This window comes from Pelecanus crispus, chromosome 7 (genome assembly GCF_030463565.1).
Source record: "Pelecanus crispus isolate bPelCri1 chromosome 7, bPelCri1.pri, whole genome shotgun sequence".
NCBI classification, from domain to species: Eukaryota; Metazoa; Chordata; class Aves; order Pelecaniformes; family Pelecanidae; genus Pelecanus; species Pelecanus crispus.
Genome location: NC_134649.1, coordinates 12,836,228 through 12,862,801, shown reverse-complemented (window position 1 = coordinate 12,862,801; position 26,574 = coordinate 12,836,228). Strand labels below are relative to the sequence as shown.

Below are 26,574 nucleotides of genomic sequence, written 5' to 3'. Positions count from 1 at the left end.
TGTTTGCAATGAGAGACCAAAACATGAAAAATATTCAGCATAGGGGTACCATGGTAATTGTCTAGTATTGTATTTATATTTTCTGGTTTGTTCCCTGTTTCTTCCCTAACAAACCCAAGCAGCCCATTTTCTATCTTCATCATCCACAGTGACTCTCTTCACTCAAGGGTCATCTAAGACGTAAGCAAAAGCCATACACACAATAAGCAGCATTTCTGGGGACTGTTCTGGAGAGACTGTACCCCAACATGCTCCTCTCCAGGCAGTCCCTTAACAGATACTACCTGAAAGCCTGTTCACCCAGCCTCCAGTTAGACAAAGGTACCACAGTTCAAGGTGGATACAGGAAGGAGGAACTTATTTTTCTGTTTCAGATAAAGATACATTGTTCCAAATGTCCACATTTTTCTTTTTAAGCTGCTTTACTCTCCTCAATTGTTTCTGAAATCAGGAAACTGTTTCAGCATACAACTACAATGACAGTCCTTAACATATGGGAGTCTCACCTTCACAGGTCATCATTGGTCCAGGCTCAAATCCCTCAACACAGGTGCATTCAAAACCTCCCACCACATTCCTGCAAGTTCCATTTCCACAAGGGTTTCCAACAGCACATTCATCAGTATCTGCAAGCAGTTAAATCAAGGAAGAATAATGGTTATACTCAATCAAAAAGGTATAAAATCTACGTTGTTGATGTACAACCAAAAAAATACAAAAATACAAAATCCAAGAACACACTTAAGTTATTGAATTTGAGTCACAGAGTCCTAGCAGAATTTGGGATTGCTAGAGGTTCTCTGGGCCAAACACTCAGCCAGAGCAGGACCAACTTGGAGCAGGTGGCTCAGGCCCTGCCCTGACAGGTTTTAAGCACCAGCGGGGATGGAGACTCCACAACATTAGAATAATATAACCCCCCTTCTCCTTAATGCCATACTTAGTAATTCAGGAGATTCTTTAAAATGGAAGATGAAACAGCTGTACTTACCCACACATTGAGCTCCTTGTAGGATGTAACCATATGGACATTCACAGCGGAAAGACCCATCTGTGTTGATACACTGCCCAAATTTACAGTTATCTGGATCAAGGCACTCATCCACATCTTAACCAGAAATACAAATAACACAATAAGTGCAATTGACTTCATGCACTTTTAGACTTCTCTCAAAGAACAAGTGTTCTGGCAAGAAATATTCCTGACATCACAAAAAAATACTAATATTTGAATTTTGATATATTAGGATAAGGGCACAGAATTTGTCTTGTAGACCAGCTTTCAGAATGCAGAAAAGAAACTGATTCTAAATGTCAGATAAAAAAAACCTCTCCAACTGCGGCTACATGGAGAAGAGTAGATATAAAAAGCAGTGGTCACCCAGCACTCCTTAAATGAAAACTTTTGCCAATAAGGCTGAAGCGCTGTTTGCCTTGGGAGAAAACAGAACATACTGAAGGGATCTGGGAAACTGTGGTTTGCACTTCTGGAGGATTAAAACCATTTACTGTAAACAGGCCACATACATTGCATAAGAAAAGACAGGTATGCTATGTGATCCATTCTCTAGATGCTACATAAGCTTCCTAGCAAGTTTGCTCAGCATAAATTAAAAAGCCAAACATGCTACTCTAAAATAAGTTTAATTTCTGATATATGAGATATTCAAGCTTGAATTTAAAATTGGTATAAATAATTGAAAAAAAATGTATAGAAGTTTCCACAATTCATGGCTTTTGAAAATAGTTGCAGAGGTGTTATTCTCATTTGAAAGGGAGAATGGCTTATGGGAAGAAAATGGCATACTGATGCAACAATGGCATCATGCAGTTCAGGCACTTACCCAGTCTTGCATCACCAGGCCCAACAAGGATGCCAATTCCAAATGGACAAATCTGTCTGAATGCCTCTGTTTAAAAAAAAAAAAAAAAAAAAAAAAAAAAAAAAAAAAAAAATCAAACCATATATTTATATTCTACTAATACCAGATCTAGAAATATAGTATGTAAGTGTAGAAATTTATTTAATCTTACATTCATGTAAAAACTGTATGCTCACTTTACGTTTCATCTGATCTCCTGTATGTATATATGTAAAATCCTGTGAATAATTAGCGTTATTTAGCTTCCTTTAAGGAGCAATGTAATGTAATATTTCCATTTTAAAAGCATCAATACCAGTGACTGCATTCTTTTCTGTTGTAAATGAAAGATTTCCTACATTTTCTGAAGAAAAGACAATTTAATCTGTAGTCACCAGCTACTAGCTCCTTAAAGCATGCCAATCTGTAGTTCTACAGTAAGTAATAATTTTATTATAGATAGGCTGAGAGTAAAATTTATGGGCTCAGCTTAGAGTGAAGTCACCACTCAGTTTCCAAATCCACAAGGTTTTCTGTGTGGTTTTTGAAGACTTAAAGATGATGCGAGTCTTTTGAGAACAAGTCGTTCTCTATTTTTTGTTGCAGAAAGCATGTATTTCCTTACCTGCACAAATCACCTGGTATATTCTTGGCATTAAAATAAATAAGAAATCATATATTTCCACTCTGTTGGACCAAAATGCAATGAGGATGCATGTAACCATAAAGGCCCTTCAGCTTCAGAAACTCCTCTAGTTTTGGGTCTGACACATGCACAAAAAATACAAGTCTTGCAACTGAAACTAACCTTCCACCTCTCCCCTCTAAGCTGCATCTTGAGCAGATGGATGGACACAGGACTGTAATTCAAACCATCTCAAGATGCTGCTGAACATATTCTATACTAGCCATGCTCAGAACATCACAGAACCCTTGACAAGATTTCACTTTTTCTTTTGCAAATTCAGTAGTCTGCATAGTGGTTTACAGTGCAGCAGTACAATACAATCATAGACATAACAAATGTTACGCTTTCTTTAGTTGAAATGCATTAGCTGATCTTTGCTGAGGTTGAACAAAATAACTAAATGGAGCTGCACACCTGCACTGAAAGCAATGAAGTGTCTGGCACACTGCTAGGCTCTGAGCAGGAAAACTCAACCCTGCGCAGCCGCACGGCACAAAACCTGCCTGTTGCTCAAGCCTTCAGAAGGAGACTCAGGTGGCACATGCACTTGAGCTTACCAGCCTGCACTCAGATAGCAGATGATGGAGAACATGCGTGAAATGACAATATTTTTTTAGAAGAAACAATTCCACTGTCCATGACATGCCAAGACATAAATTTCCCAGACTGATACCTTAAAGCTATTTCTTTTTTAAAAGGTGAGAAAAATGGCCTTGATATCATCCTTTGAGAACAGTTTGGACTGTCAAAAATATATGTGCTGACACTTCAAGGAAATGCTGCGATGTGTACCATGCTTTTCCAACTGACTTCGGTTCAAATGCTCCAGGGCAACAGAATGAAACATGCGTAGGCAATAAGCCTAGGAGGAATATTGCAACTGGCACATCTGATTCTCTTTTCTTCCCTTGGCTTTTGTGAGGATTGTCTACAAAACATCTACATGACTTATTAATGAAATGAACTGTATTAATGTATTGCTGAAACCAGTAATGCTGTTAACCACATTTGTCAGCATGAATTAAAGTCCGTTCAGCAAATTGCAGCATGATGGTGCAAAGGCCTGTTGACTTGCTTGATGCCTAGTTACTCTGTCTTACAAAGAATACTGACAAAGGAAAGTGTTTCTTTAGCAACAGTCCAGGGAGGCTTTCCTTCATCAAGGCCTGCGTTTTGTCATTCCCTGCTATTTTTGCAAGTCATTCATATTGATAAGATGGCAAATTTACATTTTTTTAGTAATAAAATGTAGTCACAAAATGTAACAGGGTGATTCAGATCTAGTTTGACTGCTTTTTTTAAAAAAAAAATTAGATTTCATGTTTATGGTGCCCCTTCTTGTACTTCATTACAATTAGATGAATTTCATTTGTGTCTTGCAGGTATTTCTACTCAGAGCCTATGAAGGACGTACCACTTTCCGCTTTCAGGATGTGACACCTCCAGAGCAAAATACTCAGCACCTAATCATACTAACAAACCTATAAGCAAACAAAGAATACGCTTGAGACTGGACTATGCAATGAATATGAGTTTTGAGACTGCAATGGCATCTACTTTACAAACAGCAATGACAATTGTTAGGGTTAAACACCTCTGGAAAATTATTTTTCCTAATTCGTTCTTATAAGAACCCCAATCTTCTTTCAGTTCTGAGAGGCTATCATGACAGTAAGGTAACCTAGTCAATACGCACCATCTGCTTCCTCTGGGCAGAGTTCACAGGGATCTCCCCATCCCTGTCCCTTCAAGGCACAGCAACACTCTTGTTTGGAGTGGTTTCGGGACTTTGGCACAGAACATTTTCCATCTTCGAATTTGGTAAAGCAGTAACTTACTCTCAGATCTGCATAGAGAAAAACTTGTTATGAGCAGTTAGGGTTACTTTGGCACAGTTTTCACTTAGAGGTGTTAATTGCAAAATTACAGGACACCCTCCCCCCCAAGAAAACACCCAACTTCCATATGAGTCTATCAAAAAGGACCATTATTGTCTCTGACTGGGGAAGATCTGAAGAGGGAGGGGAGCTCTCTATCGCAGTAAAGGAAAGCTATGGGATAGTGTCCTACTTCAGTCATGGAAAAGTTGGGGTTTTTCTCTTTTGTCCAGCAGAGGTGGAAGGGCTATTCTCCCCTCTTATCCTCACTCCTCTGTAAAACCTGAATATTGGCTTTATTTATTTATATTCCATTATTAGTAAGAATCACTTGAGTCGAGAGATTTTAATCAACTTGTAATGATAATACTGTGCAGTGTTAAAATGAGAGGCAATTTTCAATAGCGCCTTCCTTCCTCATTCTTCCCTGAGGTACACACAAACAAAGAAAACTGGCCCAGTGGCCCTACATTTTACTCCCTTAAGCTGGGTAACCAGGATGCTGGAGCAGAGCTGAGGTCACAGACCACAAGCATCCAGCAGGCAGAGAGCTGGCGGCTCCCTGTGTTGGCAGGGGGACAGCAACAGGGCAGTTGTGGAAGCAGCTGCTCATCCAGTTTTCCGGCTGCAGCATCAATGCTGGGCAATGTCCAGATTTTACAAAAGACCTAGGTAACAGGAAGTTTTAAACAAAACTTTGCTTGGCCTGAGATACTTGAAAGAAAACAGTCTTCTTCAGGGGATGGAGAGAAGCACACTTAAAGTTCATACACACAAGTGTGCGTTTTCCTTTGACATTATGCGTGAAACAGTGGTCTGTTTGCATAAAGGAGAAGATAAGGCTGCATTCTTTTTCATAATTTTGTTTCTTGGGGGTTTTTTGTGGTGTTTTTTTTTTTCCTTACCTGAAGAGAATAATACCCTCAGACTGAAGAAACCTCATTTATATAAGCTACAAAAGCACAGCTAAAACAGCCATGCTGCTTTCTTGAAGTTGAGTGAAGTAATCATGCCAAACTGCATGGTGGTTTGGAGACTTGGATGAACGTTTACTGCAGGTTGGATTCATTTTTACCAAAACCACAGTTTCATTTAGCCCACTGTGAAGTGAAGAACTCACTATGGTGTCAACAAGCATCACCATTCTGTGCCAAGCATAACTACAGAGGTCCTTATAAAGGTCTTACTCATCAGTGGTTCCCACTGTGCACACTGTGCATAGGACATTTAATGATGCATCTATTTAATAATTTCCAAAGTCTTTAAAATAACTCACTCCCTATTTTCCTGTGCTTGTTCTTTATCCACAAAATAAACTAACCTGTGGCTTTCCAGTACTAGATGTTCAGCTTTAGCATCTGATCTCTGTCTTAGTGCCCATGTTTAGGCTCTGAACAGTGTATGCTGTAATCTAGAAGCCAAAAGATGCTTCAGACTTTTCTAAGCAGATAGGTACTTATTGTCCACACAACACTGCTTGCAAATTCTTTCCATCAATCTTTTTTCCACCCACACTTCTGTGGAGAGGAATAGCATATAACAAGTGTTACGGAGAATTTGGTAAGTGCTAAGAACAGCCTTATTCCTGGAAATGCTGCCTTTAGCAGTGCATTGCAGTAGTCTCCTGCCTGTGTTCGTGCTCCATCTCCATGTCAGACATGTCACAGTCTATACAGAGTCCAGGCAGCCTCAGCGTTTCTTCCAGGGGTGCAAGAAAGGGCTGCAGGGCAACATAATTTCCCCACTTAACCTGGTGCATTTAACATTATCTTCGCCCCTTTTATTGCAATGTTCTCTTTAATGACAAACAGATGTTAGGGCAAGACAGAACCTGGCCCCAACTACAGAATTATCATGTTTTCCTTGTGAAAAACATTGTTTGAGTCCAGAGTCTCCTCATTATATTAGAAACAGGCAGCTAATAAGGCTTTTATAAAACATCAAACAAATTTTGAAATGCCAGAAAATAGGAATGAACTTACCTTGGCATCGCCTTCCTGTGGAAGACAGCACAAAGCCTTCTGGACACAGACATTTGAAACTGCCTGGAGTGTTGCTGCATGTGCCCAGGGCACAAATTTCTGGTTGTTCCACACACTCATCAATGTCTGTAGGAACAGTAATTAAAGACATGATAAATAACAATTTCTACACTGGCAGCTGTACTACATAAAATGTAACCTTACATCATCACTGATATCTAACAGATTTGAAAAACAAAAAGGTCAAACAAAAAGGAACAGACAGAATGAGGAACAAGAAATCCAGGTGCAAGATCTAGGGTTAGAGTTTTCAAACCCTCATGCAGTGGGCAAACCTCAGCATGTACCATCAACCAAACAGCCTGAGATTAGATTTTTCTTGGCATCAGATCAGGTATTTCTGGTTCAAACAGAAGTTGGTGAAACTTTTTCTGGGAAGTGAGTGACTTACTAGTGGCTACAGTTCAGAACTGTATGCTGCCACAGAAGACTAAACATTACTCGTGTTTAGATGCAGAGGAAAAGTGGTAACAACTGTGAGTGGCTAGGAAATGGGACAGAAGAAGGATTGTTCTATACACACCTTCACATCTGTCATTCTGCAGGACATATCCAGGAGGACAGATACATCTGAACGACCCATCCAAGTTCTGACATGTGCCTGGCGAGCATTTTCCAGGGTCCAGTGCACACTCATTGACATCTAAAAGAAAAGAAAGACAATTTGTTTGAGATAATTGCTGTTATCTCAATAAATCTGTGGCCGAGGCTGCTTTGATTTTGATTCCATCAAACTGATGGTGGAACTTCCCAGGAGCAGGAGAATAGCCCTCTTCCCATCCTCTTGTCATTGTTTTCTTCTGCTAGGTACAATGATGACAGTGTGGCAGTTCTCTCTGACCTTTTCTCCTGTTCTACTGAGAATATCTCCTCAAGGTTTGCTGCACGCTTTTTCCACCCTAAAAGAAAGCACTCACCAACACAAGTCCTTCCATCCAGAGCCACCTCATAGCCATCATTGCAAAGACACTGGAAGGACCCAATCGTGTTGACACACTGACCGTTCCTGCAAAGCATTCCATTTCCACTTGCACACTCGTCCACATCTAAGAAAAATAACATTGAAAGATATATAACAAACACCTGCAACAAGTGAAACTGGGTACGTGAGATTTCTGTTTCCACTATATGGGAACAGTAATTGATAATACATAAATAACCCCCTGTTTCAAAAGCAAGTGAGGGGAAAATACCAATATTGGTCTACGTTGTAAAATTGTCAAAGCAAGAGTAGAAAAAGGAATGGCACGTATTACATGCAAACATTTAAATGGCTATTGAAAAGTGAGGAGTGCATAATCGAAGAGGCCTTTTCAGACTGAAGAAATCAGGTTTTGTCTTTAATCACACAAACTATGCAAGGTGTGATCCTAAATTGATGGAGAAGACGGTACTAATGGTACTTTCATTAGAAGTAGAAAGTCTTAGAAACATGTAACTAGTCTCAGCACTCCTTACCTATACAGTCATTGTTGTGTGAGAGGATGAAGCCCAAATTGCAGCGGCAGTTGAAAGAGCCAATGGTGTTTCTGCAGGTTCCATTGCCGCAGGCGTCTCTCTCACACTCATTAATATCTACAAAGGAGAAAAAACAAGCAGCAAGAATTTTAATCACTGATGGGAAAAGGAAAGCCTGTAGCTATCCCACAGGCAAGAGAAATAATCCACTGCCAACAGAGTGAATAGAAGGGAAAAAGATTGTCTTATCTCCCAAAAAGAAGATTTTATACAGGTCTATACACTTGATATTAGCATCTACAAAAATAATCAAGGGTCCAACAATCATTTGTCTTACTGTGGCTCCTATCTCACCCTTCCCAAAGGAATTCTAAGCTATCTTTAATCATAAGCGTTCTGAAATCTCCTCATCTTGCTCAGACAACAGACATCACACTAACAACTGTGAACAGGTTAAATACAGAATTTCTTTCTTTATGAAGATGACTCTGTTTCTGAAAAGGGCACTTTTCTGGCAACAAATCTATCCTTCACTTACTCTGTTAACAAGTAGGCTGTATACAATTGCTGCATTGCAATAGTCATCTATTAAATTCCTTGCCTAAAGGAATAAATGAGACAAAACACTTCAGAGAATTCTAAGAAGAATGGAGCATTTTCCTGAAAAATGAAAGCTTTAGCAGTTCATTAGACAGGATATATATTTTGAAAGGTTCACTCTACTGTAATGAGATGTTCTTCATTCATTATCAGCTTCCAAATTGCCAGCTATGGTGGTTTTACACCTTTGGTGGTAAATGGCTCACAATCTCAGTTCTTGTAATGCAACTCCTCATGACAGAGAGGACAGACTTAATAACTATCTTAACTGAAGCCTAAGTACAGCTTAATTTGATATACTTGCCTATACACATTGTTCTGTCATCGTTGGTCTTGAATCCATTGTGACAAATGCAGTAGAAACTTCCAACAGTGTCAATACACTGCCCATGGCTGCAGATATTGGGAATTTCTTGACATTCATTCCGATCTGAAAACGAAGAGGCACAGTGAAAGTTAAGGCCTCTGGACTACAGGGCTGGAAAGACACATTAGCAGCAACGATGATAGTTAGAATCCAGTGCACAGCCCTAATTTAAAGTAGTATTTTTAATTTATTAATGTCAAAAGCATTACTAAGTAAATCTTGGAAAAGGGGTTATTTGCTTGTAAATTACCTTTTCCAACATTTGTGAAGCTGAAAAAAAATTAGCGTAAAAATTATATTTATTGAACACAAATTCTTGCTGGAGGGAAAGCATATCATCATGGCTTTCAAAAGCAGAATTAATGACATGAAATTGCATGGGGAGATTTCTGAGTGCTCTACATTGACTATGCAGCAGATATGAAAGCCACATATAAATCACAGTGTATATCCTTTTCATGAAAGAAGTACTTGCTTTTAGCTACGTTTGATTATAGCACAAATTGTTTGATTAACTCACAGAAAGCATACAAAACAGAAAGGAATCCCACACTTTTCTTACTAAGCTTGCAGAGAGATACAATGCATGGTAGATTTATCTACTCATTGTGCAGAGATAAAATGGGTACATGTATACATAAATGTTGTAGTGTCCATGCCTCATGCAATGTGATGATCCTGTAAACCAGACACAGCTCAAACAGCAAGAAGAGTTACTGCTATATGGAGTCAGAAAATATTTTGCCAACAGCAGCAAACACTCAACTGCATAATTCTGCAGAGAGAGATGGGGAAAGCTATCCTGCCAGCATGTGATATGCTGTCTTACAATAGCAGGGCATCTATGATACTAGTTCAACAGCTGACTGCTTCCTGCTACTCTTGTTACAAATGCTTTCAGGCAGAATCCGGGATTTTATCAACAGTGAAACAAAATGTCAAAGAACAAAATGTTTGCTGTCCAGCACATTTTTTTCCATAACAAATCAGAAACATGAATTAAACGAGGTCTTTCTGCTGACCTCATCACCAACAAGAGCTGGTTTGATTCAATACACTTCCTGGTGTTTCGTCTGCTGCAGCTCCAACATACAAGAACTGAGGTGCTGCTATAAGCTTGTATTAGAATCGATTAGATTTTAGTGTTCAGTGATTTTCTTTTACGTGCAATCCCAGCAAAGCAGATGCAGTTTTTTACCAAACCATCCCCAGTTCCTTGCAAAACTAAGAGTCAAGTTTCTCCTAATTGCAAAGAACTTCATGTACTAAATCTTGTTTTCCTGCCTCTACTGCCTCTTCCCTACACTCTACTTAGCACACAGACAATCCCAATAGCCCCCATTCCCAGGATTATTGTACATCAACTGCACCATCAGTAACTTTGGATGGGTGTTCACTGAAGACCAATGCTATTAAGGATACTGCTGCTAATTAGAGTCTAAAGGAGGCGGAAAGGAAACCAATGCTGGATAACATGCTGCCTTAAGAACTCCTAATCTTCTCAGCTCAGGACAGAAGAGATGAAAGAGCTCTTTTAGCAAATGAATAGTGACTTAAATTTCCAGGGAAAAGTCACTTCTTTTGGGGTAAGCAGACAACATTGTAGCTTTATAAAACATCAGGAGGCAGAATTGTCTTAAGTGCCAAAAAGGAGTTTATATGAAAAATTATTTATTATACCACAATAGACAGCACCAGCAGAATCCTATTTTCATAGTAAGATAAGTGCAGTACTCATAGTACTAGTGGCTGTGATACATTGGTTTTGATTCAATAGCATATAAACTACTGGGATGTGATAATTTTCCATGCGGTAGCATGACTGATCCAACACTGCAAGGTGCTTAGCACTCTTCGTGCTCAGCAGAGCGGTTGGGAATTTCCTTCCTTTGCTGGATCAAGTACTTTATCAACCACTTTTATTTTGACTCTAATTGTGTAACTTTATTTTCACTAAATATAAAATAAGAGCAAAATACAGGGAAGTATTACTGTTTGTGCCAATTCATGTTGGGTATTGTAACCCATATCAGAACCTTCCCTGGCTTTTCCTGTACCCATAACAACAACAATTACATTAGGAACATATTGAATATTTACATGTACCACTGTATAGTTTAACAAAAAAATGTTTTAGTTCTCATAGTATTGTTCTGGTTGCCCCTACACCCTTTTCCCTTAAGGGTCACATGAAACAATGAAAAACTGCACTGCAGGGAAAAGTACACTTCCTAAAACTCAAGTACTCAGAAGCAATAACCCAAGGAAAATGTTACCAGTTTCCACTGTAATTATTATTTTATTCAGAAACGTATATGATATTTACAGCTGCTTGGCTCACAGCAGTCTTTAAGATCTCTGCAATTCTTCAAGTAATCAAGATAACACGAATGCCCCTCTGAACTACAGTATTAGAAGAAAGAGCAAATAGATTAGAGAACTGCAGTCCCACTCAGTGAGTATTTAAAAATAACGTTCAGGGGCCTGTTTAAATCTACAGAAAAGTTAGGAAGTTTAATGACAATTTTTTTAAGTTAGTTATTGCATATGGCCTAGCAGATAAGTCCACCTTATCAGCAGAGACCCCAGCAAGCAGTGATTTATTTGTAAAAATACAAGTGGCAAATAAATTGCTAAAACACATCTAGCAAATTATAATGAAAATCAAAGAATTTGTGCAGAGGACCGTCCCTGTCAGGACTGCAACTGAATTTTTAGTGTCAGAAAACAGTTAGTCAAAAGGTAGTGAATCAATTGGTCTTCCCTCCCTAGACATGACATGGGCTAAAGAAAAATGTTTGCAGTTGGTTGGATAAAGTGGAAGACAAACACCTACTCAGGTGATTAACTCTCATTTACGCCTCTGTGGGATGGGCCCATTAGTCTTCTGAGAATTACCAGAATGTTTATGTGATGCCCTGAAAGGCTTTAAGAGGAGGGTTCTTGCAGCCCAGATCATCTCCTGGTATACCAACTTTCTGAAGAGGAGATATGCTTTTTTAGACTTGTAAAATCTACTACTTTTTGCAGACCCTCACACAAACAAGCCAGAAGTACTCACCAGTGCAGCGGCCAGTTGATGTGAACCTGTAGCCAGGTTTACAGTCACAACGGTAGCTACCGGCTGTGTTGACACATTCTGCATTTTGCTGACACACTGGTCCATTTTGGCATTCATCAATATCTGTCAATACAAAAAAGGAATTTGATGGTTATGGTAAGCTGGCACTAGAAAGACGTCAAAACCACTTTGTAGTGTAAAGAGTATTACCTTACCCAAATATAGGCATTTCTTTTTAATTCTGAAAAAATATATATATTGACGAAAGTAATTATTTGGTCACATTTAGATATCTCCCTGAAATGGTCCCAAACCCACATGCTCCATCTGTAAAACTCATTCCTATTTAGAGAATTTATGTAATGGTTTTCTGAAGGTGCTGGAAGGCGCATGAAAGGCCTGTTGCAACACCTCACTTGGGTGGATTTGAGTCTTAAGACTGTGATCAGAAAAAGTAAGCTGCTATGTTTGCGTACATCTCTGCTGGAGACTATGAGGACTTCCCTTGATCATAACACAGCATCAAGATCCCTGTTGGATATTAGTAGCTTTCAATGTAAACACCACCACAAAATTTTAGGAAAAAAATTTTGACTAATTTTCCTTACTTAAGCTGCTGCAAAAAGAGAACTTTATTTCCCTAGAAATGTAACTGTGTTTCAGTTAGAAGCAGCATACAGAAGATGCTTTTACTTGAAGCTCTCGATGCTTTGCTTGCAGTACACATGTTGTCAGCAGTCATAACCCACAGCAGAGAATGACAGCAACTCATTCTGCTGTCCTCAGTTTCTCCATTAGACTGACTAATACAATGTTAGGAAATGTTTAAATTGGAAAAAAATTATCATGTTTTATATTATTTACAGAAATCTTCGTTCCATTAGGAAAAAATATCTTGGAATTAAAAAATTTGTGCTCCTGATCTGACTAAAGACTACTACTCTTTTCTTGGCTTTTCTGTCAAATGTGAAAAACAATGTTTCTTCCCATGACTGCTGACTCATGCTCCTTCGAGGCCTTAGATGTCTGATGGAAAATCTGGTATTTTCTATGCAAAAGAATTCAAAATGTCTCAATTAACACAGATTACTACACTGATACCATTATTTTCCCCTCATTAAGGATGAGTTGCAAGTATATCAGACTTGCCAGCATCTGAATTGCCAGCTGGTGAAATCCCATTTCTCTGAATGAGATCAGCACTCTACCTTCGCAGATCAGTAGCTTGTCATTGTAGAAGAAACCCACAGGACACTCGCATCGGAAGCTGCCAACCATGTTTATACAGATCCCATTTTCACACACTCCAGGAATCTCTCTGCATTCATCAATATCTGTAAGAAGAAATTTTTTTAAATACTTGTAAACAGCACTTCATTAAATCTTCTGCTACAGAATATATCCTTGTGCATTTACCCTTAAGTGAATTATCAAACGCATAATGTGAGTATCAGAATGTTCCCAACTGCAACAGAGAGTCATTCCAAACTGTGGATATGTAGATATTTCCTATTTCCTCAGGTTCTGACTCTTCACTGTAGCCAAGATATATCCTGCCACACAGGAATGCAGAGGGTAGCACACGTCCTTCCTCGTATCTCCCACCCACAGCCCTGATGAACCTCCTCATCTTTCTGAGTGTTACAGTGGAGTTATTAGGAAGAGCCAAACAGAGAATGCAACTGTCTTTGGTTTAATACAGGAGAGCATGACTGAAGGCAAACACTTGTCAGAATTAGTTTTTCACTGTTTTACCCTTGTTAATTTGAAAAGACTTTCATGTTTTTATGTAACAGTTTGAAAGTGCCAATGCCAGGTAACATTGGGCTGCCAACATGCTATTAATCAGATTAAGGCAGGCAGACAGGGTTCACCAATGTTCTACATACACCTGGGTTAAGTAACCGATTTTGGCAGAAAAAAACACAGCTGCTATTACAATTATATGTGTCTTGCCTATTGGGTCCTTAAGTGACACATCTTTACTATAACAACATATAATCTGACAACATGAAAGAGTTCAGAGATTCCCCTAAAGCCTCTCCCTTTCGTAAATTTGCCTCATGCACTGATGTACACAAGACAAAGAATATGGTGGGAAATTATCATTGAAATGTTGAGTTTCCATCAGATAACATTTTTTTTTTTTATTTTGCTGCTGGATCAAACTCTTTATTTCCTATATTAGATTCTGTAATTTTGAGTCCTCTGATTATATAAGGGATGAGTAGAAGTAGAACTACTTCTGCCTCTAAAACAACCACCTGGAGCAAATATATAGAACTCTAATCCAAACAGAAGAGTAACATCATATAAGGACTGTAACCAAATATTACAGGGTACACAGAACACTGTCCCTGCAGAGTGGGCACTACCTTGTTCCCATGCGTTGTGCCTACAGATGTAAGGGACACAAGCAGCTGCTGTCCAAAAGCAGCAGGTTGAGTGCTACAACTTAGTGAGACCTGCCAAGATGCCAAAGCGGCAGGGATAGCCTGTGATTCTCACAGCGTAAAGCTGTGTGTGTGCATCAGTCTCACCAAAGTGCCGCATGCACCGGGACAACACACTGGTGGTCTCTGTGGGACAGCCTTTCTCTTTCAGTTGGCTCCTGAATGTGCACTGCTTTATGACATGGCAGGGCAGACACAGCAGACTGCAACACTCCTGGCACTCATGTCGACTGCTACAGATGCAGCTTTTACCTATGCCTGTTAGCATGATCCAAGGTCTCCCTGCTGACGCTGATGAATGGCCCAATTAGCTCAAGTACACTCGGCAACAAATTGGGCTAATGTGAATGGCCAGAAGGGAGAACTTTGCTTCTAAGAAATGACCTGGTCAATAATAAATACTGTATCTTTCTGTTCCTTCTTTAAAAATTACATTCCTCACTTTACTAGAAATATTTCTGTCTAACTAGCTGAACACTGCATTGCAGCAACAGCTTAATGCTAAAGCACCCGATTACTGCCTATATGCAGCCTCTGTTTGTTACAGGGCACATTATCTGCTTCTTATTTGCATTTTTGTGTGAATAAAAACAAAAGGGAGTCCCAGTAGGGATTTACTCAACTCTTTGTCTTAGAATTCCTCATTCTCTCCCTCTTTTTGTTTTGCAATTTGTTACTCACGATTCAAATGTTACACACAATAACATGTGAGAAATATTCCAGCTGAGCAGAAAAAAGGATTTTTGTGTCAAACCAATACACAGGGGGACTGATGTGAAATGTCAGATTAAATCTTGCTTTAGTCTGAAGGAAAGACTCCTAACTCCTCTCAGACCAAATGCTGTTGGCCTTACTCCCAGACCTCTTATTCTCGGTATCTGTGCCCTGCTCATTCTTTGGAGCTTTATGTTGCCTTGATTACAAGCAACAATTATCATTGCTGCCAGCTAGGAGGAACTGGGCAGAAAGTTTGCAGGCTCAGACTTAAACGGAGGGCTAAACTCCATTACCCTGTTTAGTTGTTATTCTTCCAATGAAAAAAGTAATTGGGAAAACAAACCTCCCCTCTTCCCTGGGCAGAGGTAGCATGGAATTTAGTCCAAAACAGAAATTACAACTCACCAACTGGTAACCCTGTATAAATGTCAATGAAGAAACCAGGCCTTTGACTTCCACAGAGTGTAGAGAATTCATCTGCAACAGGAAAACAAAGCTGCGATTACAGTATTTGGAATTAATGAACATTCAAAAATTCATTACATCCTTTGCCCAAGAAAATTCTTCTTCTACACCTTCGGCACCTGCAGGGCACACAGAGGTATGCAGACCCTTCCCCAAGGCTCACCATGCGATGTGCTTAGTATGCACTTGGGTTCTCATTCAAAGGACATTGAAATTAGCAAACAAAAAGATGTAGAGGGCTTGGGATCACATGCTGATTTGGCTTTGCATATGCTTATGTCTGCACATTACAGTCCAGATCTGACTTTTAAAAACCTGAACTATAAGTTGGAAGTTACTCAAATAAGTGTTTAGGAAGTCTGTTGAAGCAAACCACCTTGAAAGTGGTCCCTTGAGAGTGGGATGTCCTGGGCTCAACTCTGCAGAGTCTTACCCGGTGTAGAGGAGTCCTGTATGCCCATACAACTAGCCCAGAAACTCCTACATCTTACATTTAGCTGCTTGACACAGATCATTCTCAGAGGAGACCAAGGTACCTCTGTAAACCCATGGCTACCAAAAAGGCCCTTTGTGGCAATCAGCAGTTGAGGCACAGCACAGACGACACCGTACTTGTTTGAGCAATGCCAATAAAACCTTCGTCAGTGCCTCAACACTGCATCAACAAACATTTGCAATGAGACAGATTAACCAATATAGAGTGTGAAGTCTCCCAGACAGAGAAACTGTCACAAAGGAGGCATGGCCCAGCAGCATGAAAACAAAACACTCCACATATGCCTTCATTTTGACTAGAGCTGATCACCTCCAGGCCAAAAAAGTAATTAGTCCCTTCATTTTAGAGACACAAGAGCAGACAAAGGCATAGCATCTCTAACAATGTTACACCCACTAATAGCAATTATGATGTTACCAAGGCTTTCAAATAGCTTTGCAATGCAAAAACATACCAGTGCTTGGGATAGGACACTGTTCACAAGGCTTATTCCACGCACGTCCGATGTTGTAGGAACAGCAGCACATTTTCTTGGTCATATTAAAGAGCAGCTCACCGTCACAGGTTTGATTGTCAGCATAGTAATTTCTGTAACACAGACTTCTTCTCATATCTGTGAAAATGAAGAAAAAACCCAGGCTAATGCATTAGCAACTCTTATGGGAAATGATGTACCTGGAGGGCTTAGGAGATACCTCCCTCAAATACGTACTCTCTAAACCCCTGTCAAGCAGATGCTGCAGCCCTGTAGAATACTACGGAACAGCTTGTCCCTAGAAGATTACTCTACAAGTATGAAAAAGTGTTTGCAATACAAATAGTCAAAAGCAACCAACACGGCTGTACCACTGATCAGACTCATCAAAGGATTTAATGTTGGCCTTTTGCCCAACTCTGAAAAAACATCAGTTTGTTTATGGTTCCCCCTGAGAACTGTACACAGCTTGTGACTTCATTCTGTGAAGTCTGAGTAATTTTAGTAGTGTTTCACATGTAGAAGCTTTTAAAGCTGAAGTGAAACTTGGAAGGGATGAACACAGAAAATACCAAATTAAAGGAGAAATTCTGATGAGGTAATGAAAGATCTGTATTAAAAGTGATCTGCCTTGCTTTATTTAATAAAATTAATGAAAGAAGCTTGATCTTTCATTTAGTTAATTCTTGTATAACTAAATTCAGATAAATAGTTCTGATTTGTGCCCAGTAAAGTCCTGGCCCAAAGCACTAAGATAAAGCTTTAAAAAAACCCCAACCCATACCCATGCAGTTGTTTCCTCCATTGACTTGCATGTAATCAGGAGGACAGATACAGGTGTAGTTCCCAACAGTATTGTAACATGTGCCAGGTCCACAAATGCCAGGTGTATCACACTCATTCACATCTAGAAGAGAACAAAAAGGCAGTGAGCGGCCACAGCAGCTTTCTCATTGTGCTTCTGAGAATGAAAATGTCTCAGCAATGCCTGAGGTAGGAAGGTACTGGTGGAAGACAGCCGAAGGGGCTCTGAGCGAAGTCAGGGTGGAGCAAAGCCCACACAGAGAAGGAAGTGGTGGCACAGGTGGCCACGGAAAGCCTGGCTGTGATGCAAAGATGGGAACACTGATATGTCTAGGCAGCACAGAAACAGCGATTTTGTTTTTGCACCTGTTGAACAAAAATAGTATTTCAGGATCTCATCCATTCCGGATTCCCAGATCGGGACATGAACCAAAGCTGTTCCCTGTGGAGTGCCCATCTCAATAAGTAACGATGCTAAAACAGATTGATTGGATGGTTCAGGTCTGTTTGACCAGGGAAAGGGAAAAACTTTCCCAACATAAGATGTCATGTTTACTTCATCAAGAGACTTTAACCTTTGTTTAAAAAACCCCAACCAAACACAAACATAACACCTCCCACAAAACACCAGTTCCTAAAGGTTCAGAAGTATTTCACTAGCCTTACCATTTTAAAGTATCTTTGACACACCACTAAGGAAAAATATAGATGTAGATTTCCTATTTAACATTTGTTCAGTTATATAAGCACAATATGGATGAAGCACTTTGGTTCAGCCTTAATTTAGGACCTGAATCTTCTGTATTTCTGCACTGCTTGGCACATCATAGGCACTACATTAACATTATTAACAGTCTGGAAGGCTGAAGACAGCCTGGGCAATGGGAAATTTAAGGACTTGATGGGTTGCTTCAAGTTTTGCATCCAGTACAACCTGACATTTTAATGTAACGCGATGAACATGTAATACTGACTGTGCTAGGGGAAGGAAAATGCTGTGCAGTACAGTCAATATTTTCAATTGGACATTGAGATCAGCAGGAGAGAAAATAAGCAGTGGAAAAAAGGCATGGACACACTGTAACCAGCCCAGCAGACTCGTGGGGAAAGTTTGCTCTTTATCTGACAGCTTATTCATTATCCATTACCAAACAGCTATTTTTTATAGCTGGTTAGTAAATTATGTTTCACTTAAAGAAAAATTGTTGGGTTTTCTGGTGTTGATGAAAACCTGATCATTTTAAACAAAAATCTGCATATATTTCAACATGGTCAAGAAGGAATTCTCTCTCTCTCTCAATGCAAGACTTCAACTTGTTACAATTTTCCCACCCTTAAGCTTTACACTGCTTGGTCTGGTTATGTTCCTTTTCAAGGACTAATTAATTCTGCTTATTGATCTGTCATCATTTTCTAAGAATAAAAGCAGAAGACTAGTTAAGTGAAGGCTACGTACCATCGCACACTCGAGTCTCTTCATTCAAATAGTACCCTGATGGACACTGACACTGGAAGCTACCAAATGTGTTAATACATTTTCCTCCTTGGCAAAGTCCAGGCAGTTCTTGACATTCATCAATATCTGTTCAAACAAAACCACAAACATTTCATTCATGCTTTTCCATGAAAAACAACACTCGCTGAAGAGTTTCATAATTTTAGACATGTAAATATAGGAAAATGTAAACATTACCCTCTAATATAACTGTAATAGGGTTTGGTCGGAATCCTTCCCCTCCAGGGCAAAGAACCTTATATTCAGCTGAAAACAGAACAGATTTATGAACTTAAAATAGTAGAAACATTTTCAGCACAATTATTTTTGAAAATTAATCAGATTATTACAGGTAATTTAAATGTAAAGTAACAAAGTAACCATATATAAATATTAGGTTTTACTCTGCAACATCAACTGCTATTCCATTTTATAATGTAGTTTTTTGTGTAACAGCAAACTTCCTCAGAAGTGATAATAATATTCTGACTAAATAATCTTTTTGAAAGACTAGTAAAGTTTTTGGTTAAGACCAGTGGAAACCTGTCCCCTGCATGTACACAATAAACGATTACACCGGTATTTGAGTTACCTTGCTAAATTAGAAAAAAATCCAACAAACACATTGTAGTGTTGTGTTCAACCCAGGAAAGCTAACTTACTTGTGTTCACAAGTGGGCAATGTTCACAGGGAACTCCCCAAGCTTTGCCCAGGGAGCAGCAACAGGAGGCCTTGGAAACACCCACTCCAATCTCATTGCTGCAGAAGGTGCCACCGTTATCTCCACGAGTTTTAATGTCCAGGTAACAATTGCCAGATCGTGTATCTATGCAGAATGCACATAACGACAAACACATCTTATGAAAGAGGAAAACCCAACACATCATCTCAGGATGAGGGATACCTTCAGATGGCTCTCATTTCTTGCAGGACAGCCAAAGAAAGTAACCTGTGTTGTCCAGGAAGGCCCAGCTTTTCCCACTTAGGTGGTGCCCCATCCCTTGTCTTTGCTGGACTTCTTACAAAGTAGGGAATTTATTCAGCATGACCAAGGGCAGTTCAGCCAGGCCTTTTCTCATTTTGATTCACATTTTCACCCACATTTATACATCCTTTCAGTTTCAGAAACCCACTGCTTTCTCCTCTCCTTGATGTTAACAAGCATGAAAGCATCTACTAAATGTTAGGAATTTCAAATACATTTGAATTTGAGGAGCATCTCTATGCCCTCTTAAACAAACAAAAGCCAAAAAATATCAGAGCAGTTGGAGCCCAGTACAAGAGCATTTCCATCGGTCATGAAGCTGCACCTAGCCAAGCTGCACTCAATGATCCAAGAGCGTGGGTGGCTTTATGCTGCAACTTCATTTGCCTGCCATCTTGGGGCCAGCTGGATGTTGGTTTAAGGTTGTTGAAATTTAAAATTGTCTCATGCCTGCTGTAAATTGTGGACAGCTGTAACTAGCCCCAAGGGGTTGGTTCTGGCAGCCGGGCACTGCTGGCATGCTACATCACTCTGGACATACTCCCGCTGTACTACTACAACTTCTAAGCCAGGGGCAGTGGGGTGAGAGTTGGAGAGCCCGTTCCAGCCCTTTTCCATGACCTGAGACTTTATTCCTAAGCAGTTAGCCTTGCAGCCCCTCTGTGCAACTTCACTTGTAAATAACATAAGGAGTGGTCCCTTACCTACGCATCCAACTCGGGTGGGATTCAGCTCAAAATCGGGAGGGCACTCACAGGTGTAACTACCAGCAGTATTGACACACGTGCCACTAATGCAGGTTGTGGGATCTGCACATTCATTCACATCTGCAAGAAAAAACAGCGTGTGGTAAGCAAATACTGCAGGACAGTGCAAACCATTGATATATCAGGTATCATATGCTGACCACCACAAATCCAGTAGTTATGAGATACTGATCTCCAGAAAGCTCTAAAAAATACATATGCATTTTAGAAAAACAGTAGTCTGAGATGAATTCATCATTTCAGGGGGTGGGAGTGTTTTTCCTGGAAGACCAATGTATGAAGTAAAATTCACATAAAGTACTAAAAAAAATACTTAAGGGAAAAAAATACACGACAAGGTCATAGCTTACCATCCAGTGCTGTGAATGGAAACTACAAGGCACAACACACCTCTGTCTGCGAGATGTGGACAGACAATGGGGTTCTCTCTGCTGTTTTTCCCCTTCTTCTCTTAAGCCAATGGGATATCAGAGGTTGACAAAGAAGGGGAAACAGGAGTGTAGAAAAGGCAAGAATGAGAATCCTGTTATACAGTAGGGAAGTCTGTATTTTCCTATACCCTGTCTGACTTGTATAACTTTTGAAAAGAATTTCCTAAGGAGCTGACCACGACACTAACAGAAAATTAAAAAGCGTGTTGTTCAAAATTATCTTTACCTGTGCAGTTACCACCACTTCTGTCCAACTCGTAGCCCACTTCACACTCACATCGGAAAAGTCCAGGGAGGTTATGACAAGTACCGTAGACACAGATGTTAGGAAGTGAACACTCATCAATATCTGACAGAGGAAGAGGAGGGGAAAAATATGAGGCTTCCTTATCTTCTTAAGAGATAGACAGAGAACTGCAACAAGGTTCAAAAAACATGGATGTGGAAGCCAACTGCTCCTGCATGCTGTGTAAGACCAGAAAAAATAACATGCAAGATTTATGTTTGGAGCCTAAGGAACCTAATCCACAACCTTTTTTTTGGGCAAAAGGCTCTTTTCAATGTCTCTGGAAGCCATGCCAGAAACAATCTGAGCTTATTAGCAGGCTAATCTGACAAGTAGCAAAATTAAACATGGCAAGAGATATGCTTTAAAAAATGAAGTTTATTCTAAATCAGCAGTCATCTGCAGAAAGCTGGACATCAGCAAAGGAAAAGCTTGTCCCTAAAGGTGAACTTGACAGTCATCTTCTTCAGGTTTCTGCATTTGACAGATCTCAAGTTTGGCAAGCTGAGCTCACTTTTGTGCCTTTGTCCAAATCATTGAATCTGATTCAGTATTTATTGAATGCCATAGGCACTGCACAAAGAACAACCAATTTGATACAATAAAACAGTGTGTGTTTACAAAGGACCTTAAAATACTGCATTTAGTGTACACATCTGAGACATCAAGGAAAATCTGTTCTAGCAACAGGACCTAGGCTCTATATAAGCTATTTAAAGTTAGCTAAAAGGCTTGAAAGTAAATAGTTTCATGAAACATTATGAAACTTAATATTGTTTTAGTTTACACAAAAATTCACTCATAAATTTTTTCTCTTGGTAGATTACTAAAAAAAAAATACACAGAACACTTTTCAGGGGAAAAAATCCTATTTATAGTGATGTACTTACGAACTCCATCAAATACCAGTTCCTATGAGTTGTTACTATGTCAGATAACATGGCTGCTTCTTTTTGACTGACTTAACTGATTAGCATTATATCAACTGAGGATTTCAAATGTTACAATCGAATATATGACTTTAATCATGTTGGTAACACGTTTATTATTTGATTTTTGTGAATCTTTGCATATGCAAAGGCATCTGCAAAGCTCTTATGAACAAGCTGTAACAGTTAACTGACAACTCACTTTCAAAACTGAACAAATACTCATGGGAATTATTTTTTTCTGGTGGTGGTATAAATTTTTTGTAAGGCTTCAAACTCTGATTCTGCACCTCACAGAAGCCCTCAAAGCATGTTCACTGTACTGGCTACCAAATCAGTGTTTTTCAGCCTCATATACACCAAGGCAAAGTAACAACTTTTTCTGTTTAACTGTTATTCATAAAACGAAGAACTGGGTACAAATGACCAAGATGAGATGGCAGCTGACAGCGCCATTTGGATCACCAATCAGACCCATAAATAATATGCCATATGATAGGCTCCAAAAAGCTGTACTTTCTATATACAATATGTAGATGAACACCTAGAGGCCCATAATAAATGTATAAACTGAAAAAAAGCAACCACTATTGACAATTTTCATGCAGTTCTCAATACGACCACAACTGCAACCAGTTGTAAAATTTTTCAAACATAAAATATTATTAAGGCAGAATTTGTTGAGTGTTGTTTAAAGCTTGCAGAGAATTACCTTCACATGCTTTCCCATCTGGACTTGGCAAAAATCCCATATCACATTCACAGCGATATCCTCCAGGGACATTGAGGCACTGCCCATTTTCACAGAGATTCAAGTTTTCTGAGCATTCATCAAGGTCTGTAAAAGGAAGAGAAATTGCAGGTTTACAGTAAACATGGTTTTCTCACCAACATTTGTTTCAGCTGAAGCATGCAGTGTTCCACAGATTTTAATTATCCTATTAGCACTGAACACTTGCAGAAGACATTGCAATCTAGTCATGTGCAGAGGCTATTACGTGTTTAACAGCTTGGTGTATTTCCGGCATGTTGAAAGTACAGCTTCTCATCAAAAGGAAAGTCACAGACAGACACAAACTCCTAAAGTAGCTACAGTTAATAACTATTGGAGGTAGTACACAGGGTCAAATTCAGACTCCGAATGACAACATGAATTTTATTACAGTTATTGTTTCTACTACAGCAAAGCCTAGAGGCAGCAACTGAAAAAAGAGGTTTACTGTGCAACGAGCAGACATATAGTAACAGGCAGTCTCCATGCCAAACATACAAAAACTGACAAAAAGCGGCACTGAGGTGAAAATACCTTGCTCAAAATTAAACTGCAGGTTAACAGCTGATGAGAAAAACAGCCTTTCTACTGGACTACACTGCCCTTCAGATAGATTGTGGCCCTTACTCTCTAGCTGAAATCACAAAAACACCCTACTTGTTGCAACAGAGTCTGGCTGGCAGTGTGAGCTTGTAAAAGTCCATGGCTGGCAAATCAAAGGTAGTACCTAACAGGGTGAATGCTGCATGCTTTGGCAGAGGGCTTACAGAACACTTGTGTGCCCTAGTTTGAGTCCCAGCCACCTCTTGAATCCATGAACAATAAAGTATCCAAATTAAAAAAAATGTAATGAATGCAAAAATGCCATAAGCACTCCATTTGAAAGATGCAGTTTATAGGCTCCTGGAAATCATCATATGGGAAATTAACAAGAAGCACTGGGTTATGAAGGCCACTAAGGAAGCTGAATCAGATTGAAGAGTAAATTATAGGGAGAGAATTAAGCAGAATCCCAGGGTCCATTTATAAATTGGAATGATTCAAATTCAGCCTTAAACTTGCTGAGCCAGATTCTCAGATGCCATAAAAACCTGCTGTAGTTGATAGAGTGCTGCTGATTTGCACCAGCTGAAAACCTGGCCCAGCAGCTGTCTATCACATGGCTTTATTCCAAACAGGGTCACCCCTCCATGTAGTATCACCAGTAACACTAATATCCTTAGTGTAATAGCAGGGCTCCTGATGACTAAGCTTACATGATCTAATCTGTTCTTCAAAGCAGAAGACTGAAGTGTGGGTGGGAAACATCTCTCTAGCAATGTTTTATAATCACATTTACAGTTTATAAAATGAGGTTTCAGAAGCAGCTACTTCCATCATTCTACATGTCAGCACTGCGTCCTGACACCATCTCTCAGGATGATGCAGTAAAGAGGGCAGATGGCACACACTCACTTGTGGAAAGAACAAACATTTTTAGGCAACTTTATGAAGTAATTTTAATGCATGTACCCTATTATTTAAATATTAAAAGTGGGTAGCCAATGGACTGGTTTACTAACTAGACAAATCACATGATCAAGCAGTGTTTTAATAATTTTGCCACCCACTCCAACTAACAAGAAAAGCTCAATGAAAACTTGCATTTTACCAAGTGAGAAAAGTGACTGCTTTACACTAGGTATAATATATAGCATTTCTTTCAATTTATGGCAACTTAGGTGAAGTAGAAGACAACAGAAGATGACATATTAGAGAATAATTTCAAATGTTTAAAAGCTATTTTTGTGTGTTGAATCATAGACTAACTTAGGTTGCAAGGGACCACTGGAGGTCATCCAATGCTCTCCTGAGAAAGCTCACCTGCACAAGTGAAGCCATCCCCAGTATAACCTTCTTTACACAGGCAGCGGTAAGAGCCCATTGTATTCTTGCAGTCAGCATGTGGGCTGCACATGTGGGTTCCATTGGAGCACTCATCCAGATCTTTAAAATAATAAAAAAGGAAAAAAAAAAAAAAGAAAAAAGCAACATTAGCTAAAAAAAACCACACCATGAATCCAAACTTTAAATAACGTATGGCACACAGAAGCTCTACGTTAAATAATCTTCCATAATAAAACCCACACGTATGTGGGGTCATCTGACTGGAAAAGCAGGCACAGCTTATTTGCAGCCCAGCAAAGAAGTCTGACAAGGTAACTCTGAATGAGGAAGCTGCAGGGCACTCTCAAAACTAAGACCTGTATCTTGTTTTCATGGGGAGCACCAGGAGACCTCTCACTGCCTCCCATCAGCTGCCCTCAAGGACACAGCATCTCTCTCCATGGTCCAGTCTGTTTTCACCGTCTCACAAGCCAAACGTGAGATAATGCTGATTTCACAGTTGCCATGGCAGAGAATTTGTCCTCCAACAGATCATGACAAATGGACCTAACAAGCTTGATAACCATTTGTCTTCTCAATTTGTAGGTGTGGTATTGTTTTTTTCAGAATTGCTAGGACCCAGTTTTGGTCTGACCTTACAAATAAATAGAAATGCACATGACCCTCACCTGTGCACTTGATACCATCTCCAACCCAGCCAGAGCTGCAGCTACATTTGAAGCTTCCTGCTGTGTTTGTACATATGGCGTGTCTATCGCAGTTATGGGCTCCAATTTCGCATTCATTGATATCTGTAAAAACACAGAGATGTTTGAAGAGCTCATGGATCAAACTTTCTCATATACAGATAACTGATACTGGAATTTCTCAAGAAAGACAATGTGAACATGAAAGCGAGCCTGCATTTCTTTATAATTGACATTTAAAAATGAAGCAGAAGAGAAGTAAAATCACAACAAAGAAAAGCAAAGAAGCATGTAGCATATTTCAAACATGTCCTGCCCTACTATCAATTTTTCTGATAGGCATATAAAGCAGTACTTCTGCAGTTCATTCCAAAGCCTGGTAACTTTTATATTCAAGGAGGAAAGCAGTAACTCAGGTTTTCCTTCTTTTTCTAAGTGTTGCACTCAGAAAGAATGTGAGGCCACAGCCTTTGGGAAGACGAGGACTAGCTCCATAAAGATTACCACTGCAGCTGTTCAGCATCCTGGGATATATGTTTGTCAAACAGCTTTGCAATAGGTTGTGAGTCAAATTTGATGACTAAGAGCTGGTGTGAAGACCTGTGCTCCCCGACAATAGAGAGATACCACTACAATGTACTGGTTTGCATCATGACTGTACCTTAACATGACAGAGGGAAAGAAGACAGCTTGCCCATCTGCCCATCCTGGAGTCTGCAGACAGGGACTCAGATGGCTCTACATTGCATGGTTTGCTAAAAGGTCTCAGAGGCAACTCTGCTGCCCAGGGACTCCTGGAATGCAGCACTCCTACAGCTCCCACCATATCTGCAAGGGTGCTGATGAACACCAGCTGGGCACCACCTGCAAACTCCTCCTAGGATTATCCCTAGGCAGTTAACAAAGCCAGGTTCTGCTTTGCCAGAGACTGTGTGGAAGGTGGGGAGGATGGTCTGTACCACTGTATTTA

General features: G+C 39.7%; 1 protein-coding gene across 1 annotated transcript in view; it reads right to left on the bottom strand.

Annotated features, from left to right (window-relative positions):
- The window catches only part of FBN1 (fibrillin 1), a 158,706-nt gene that overhangs the window by 14,701 nt on the left and 117,431 nt on the right, over positions 1-26,574 (bottom strand). Inside the window, exons 32-53 of the mRNA XM_075714469.1 lie at positions 25,587-25,709; positions 24,895-25,017; positions 22,972-23,097; positions 21,271-21,393; positions 20,551-20,673; positions 19,523-19,687; positions 19,059-19,127; positions 18,822-18,947; positions 17,346-17,468; positions 16,541-16,699; positions 15,531-15,602; positions 13,164-13,289; positions 11,956-12,078; positions 8,832-8,957; positions 7,928-8,044; positions 7,387-7,515; positions 6,993-7,112; positions 6,410-6,535; positions 4,247-4,396; positions 1,845-1,910; positions 992-1,108; positions 507-626 (exon numbers count right to left, since the gene is read on the bottom strand). Of these exons, the coding sequence (XP_075570584.1) occupies positions 507-626; positions 992-1,108; positions 1,845-1,910; positions 4,247-4,396; positions 6,410-6,535; positions 6,993-7,112; positions 7,387-7,515; positions 7,928-8,044; positions 8,832-8,957; positions 11,956-12,078; positions 13,164-13,289; positions 15,531-15,602; positions 16,541-16,699; positions 17,346-17,468; positions 18,822-18,947; positions 19,059-19,127; positions 19,523-19,687; positions 20,551-20,673; positions 21,271-21,393; positions 22,972-23,097; positions 24,895-25,017; positions 25,587-25,709 (2,652 nt within the window). The remainder of the gene's footprint in view (positions 1-506; positions 627-991; positions 1,109-1,844; positions 1,911-4,246; positions 4,397-6,409; positions 6,536-6,992; positions 7,113-7,386; positions 7,516-7,927; positions 8,045-8,831; positions 8,958-11,955; positions 12,079-13,163; positions 13,290-15,530; positions 15,603-16,540; positions 16,700-17,345; positions 17,469-18,821; positions 18,948-19,058; positions 19,128-19,522; positions 19,688-20,550; positions 20,674-21,270; positions 21,394-22,971; positions 23,098-24,894; positions 25,018-25,586; positions 25,710-26,574) is intronic.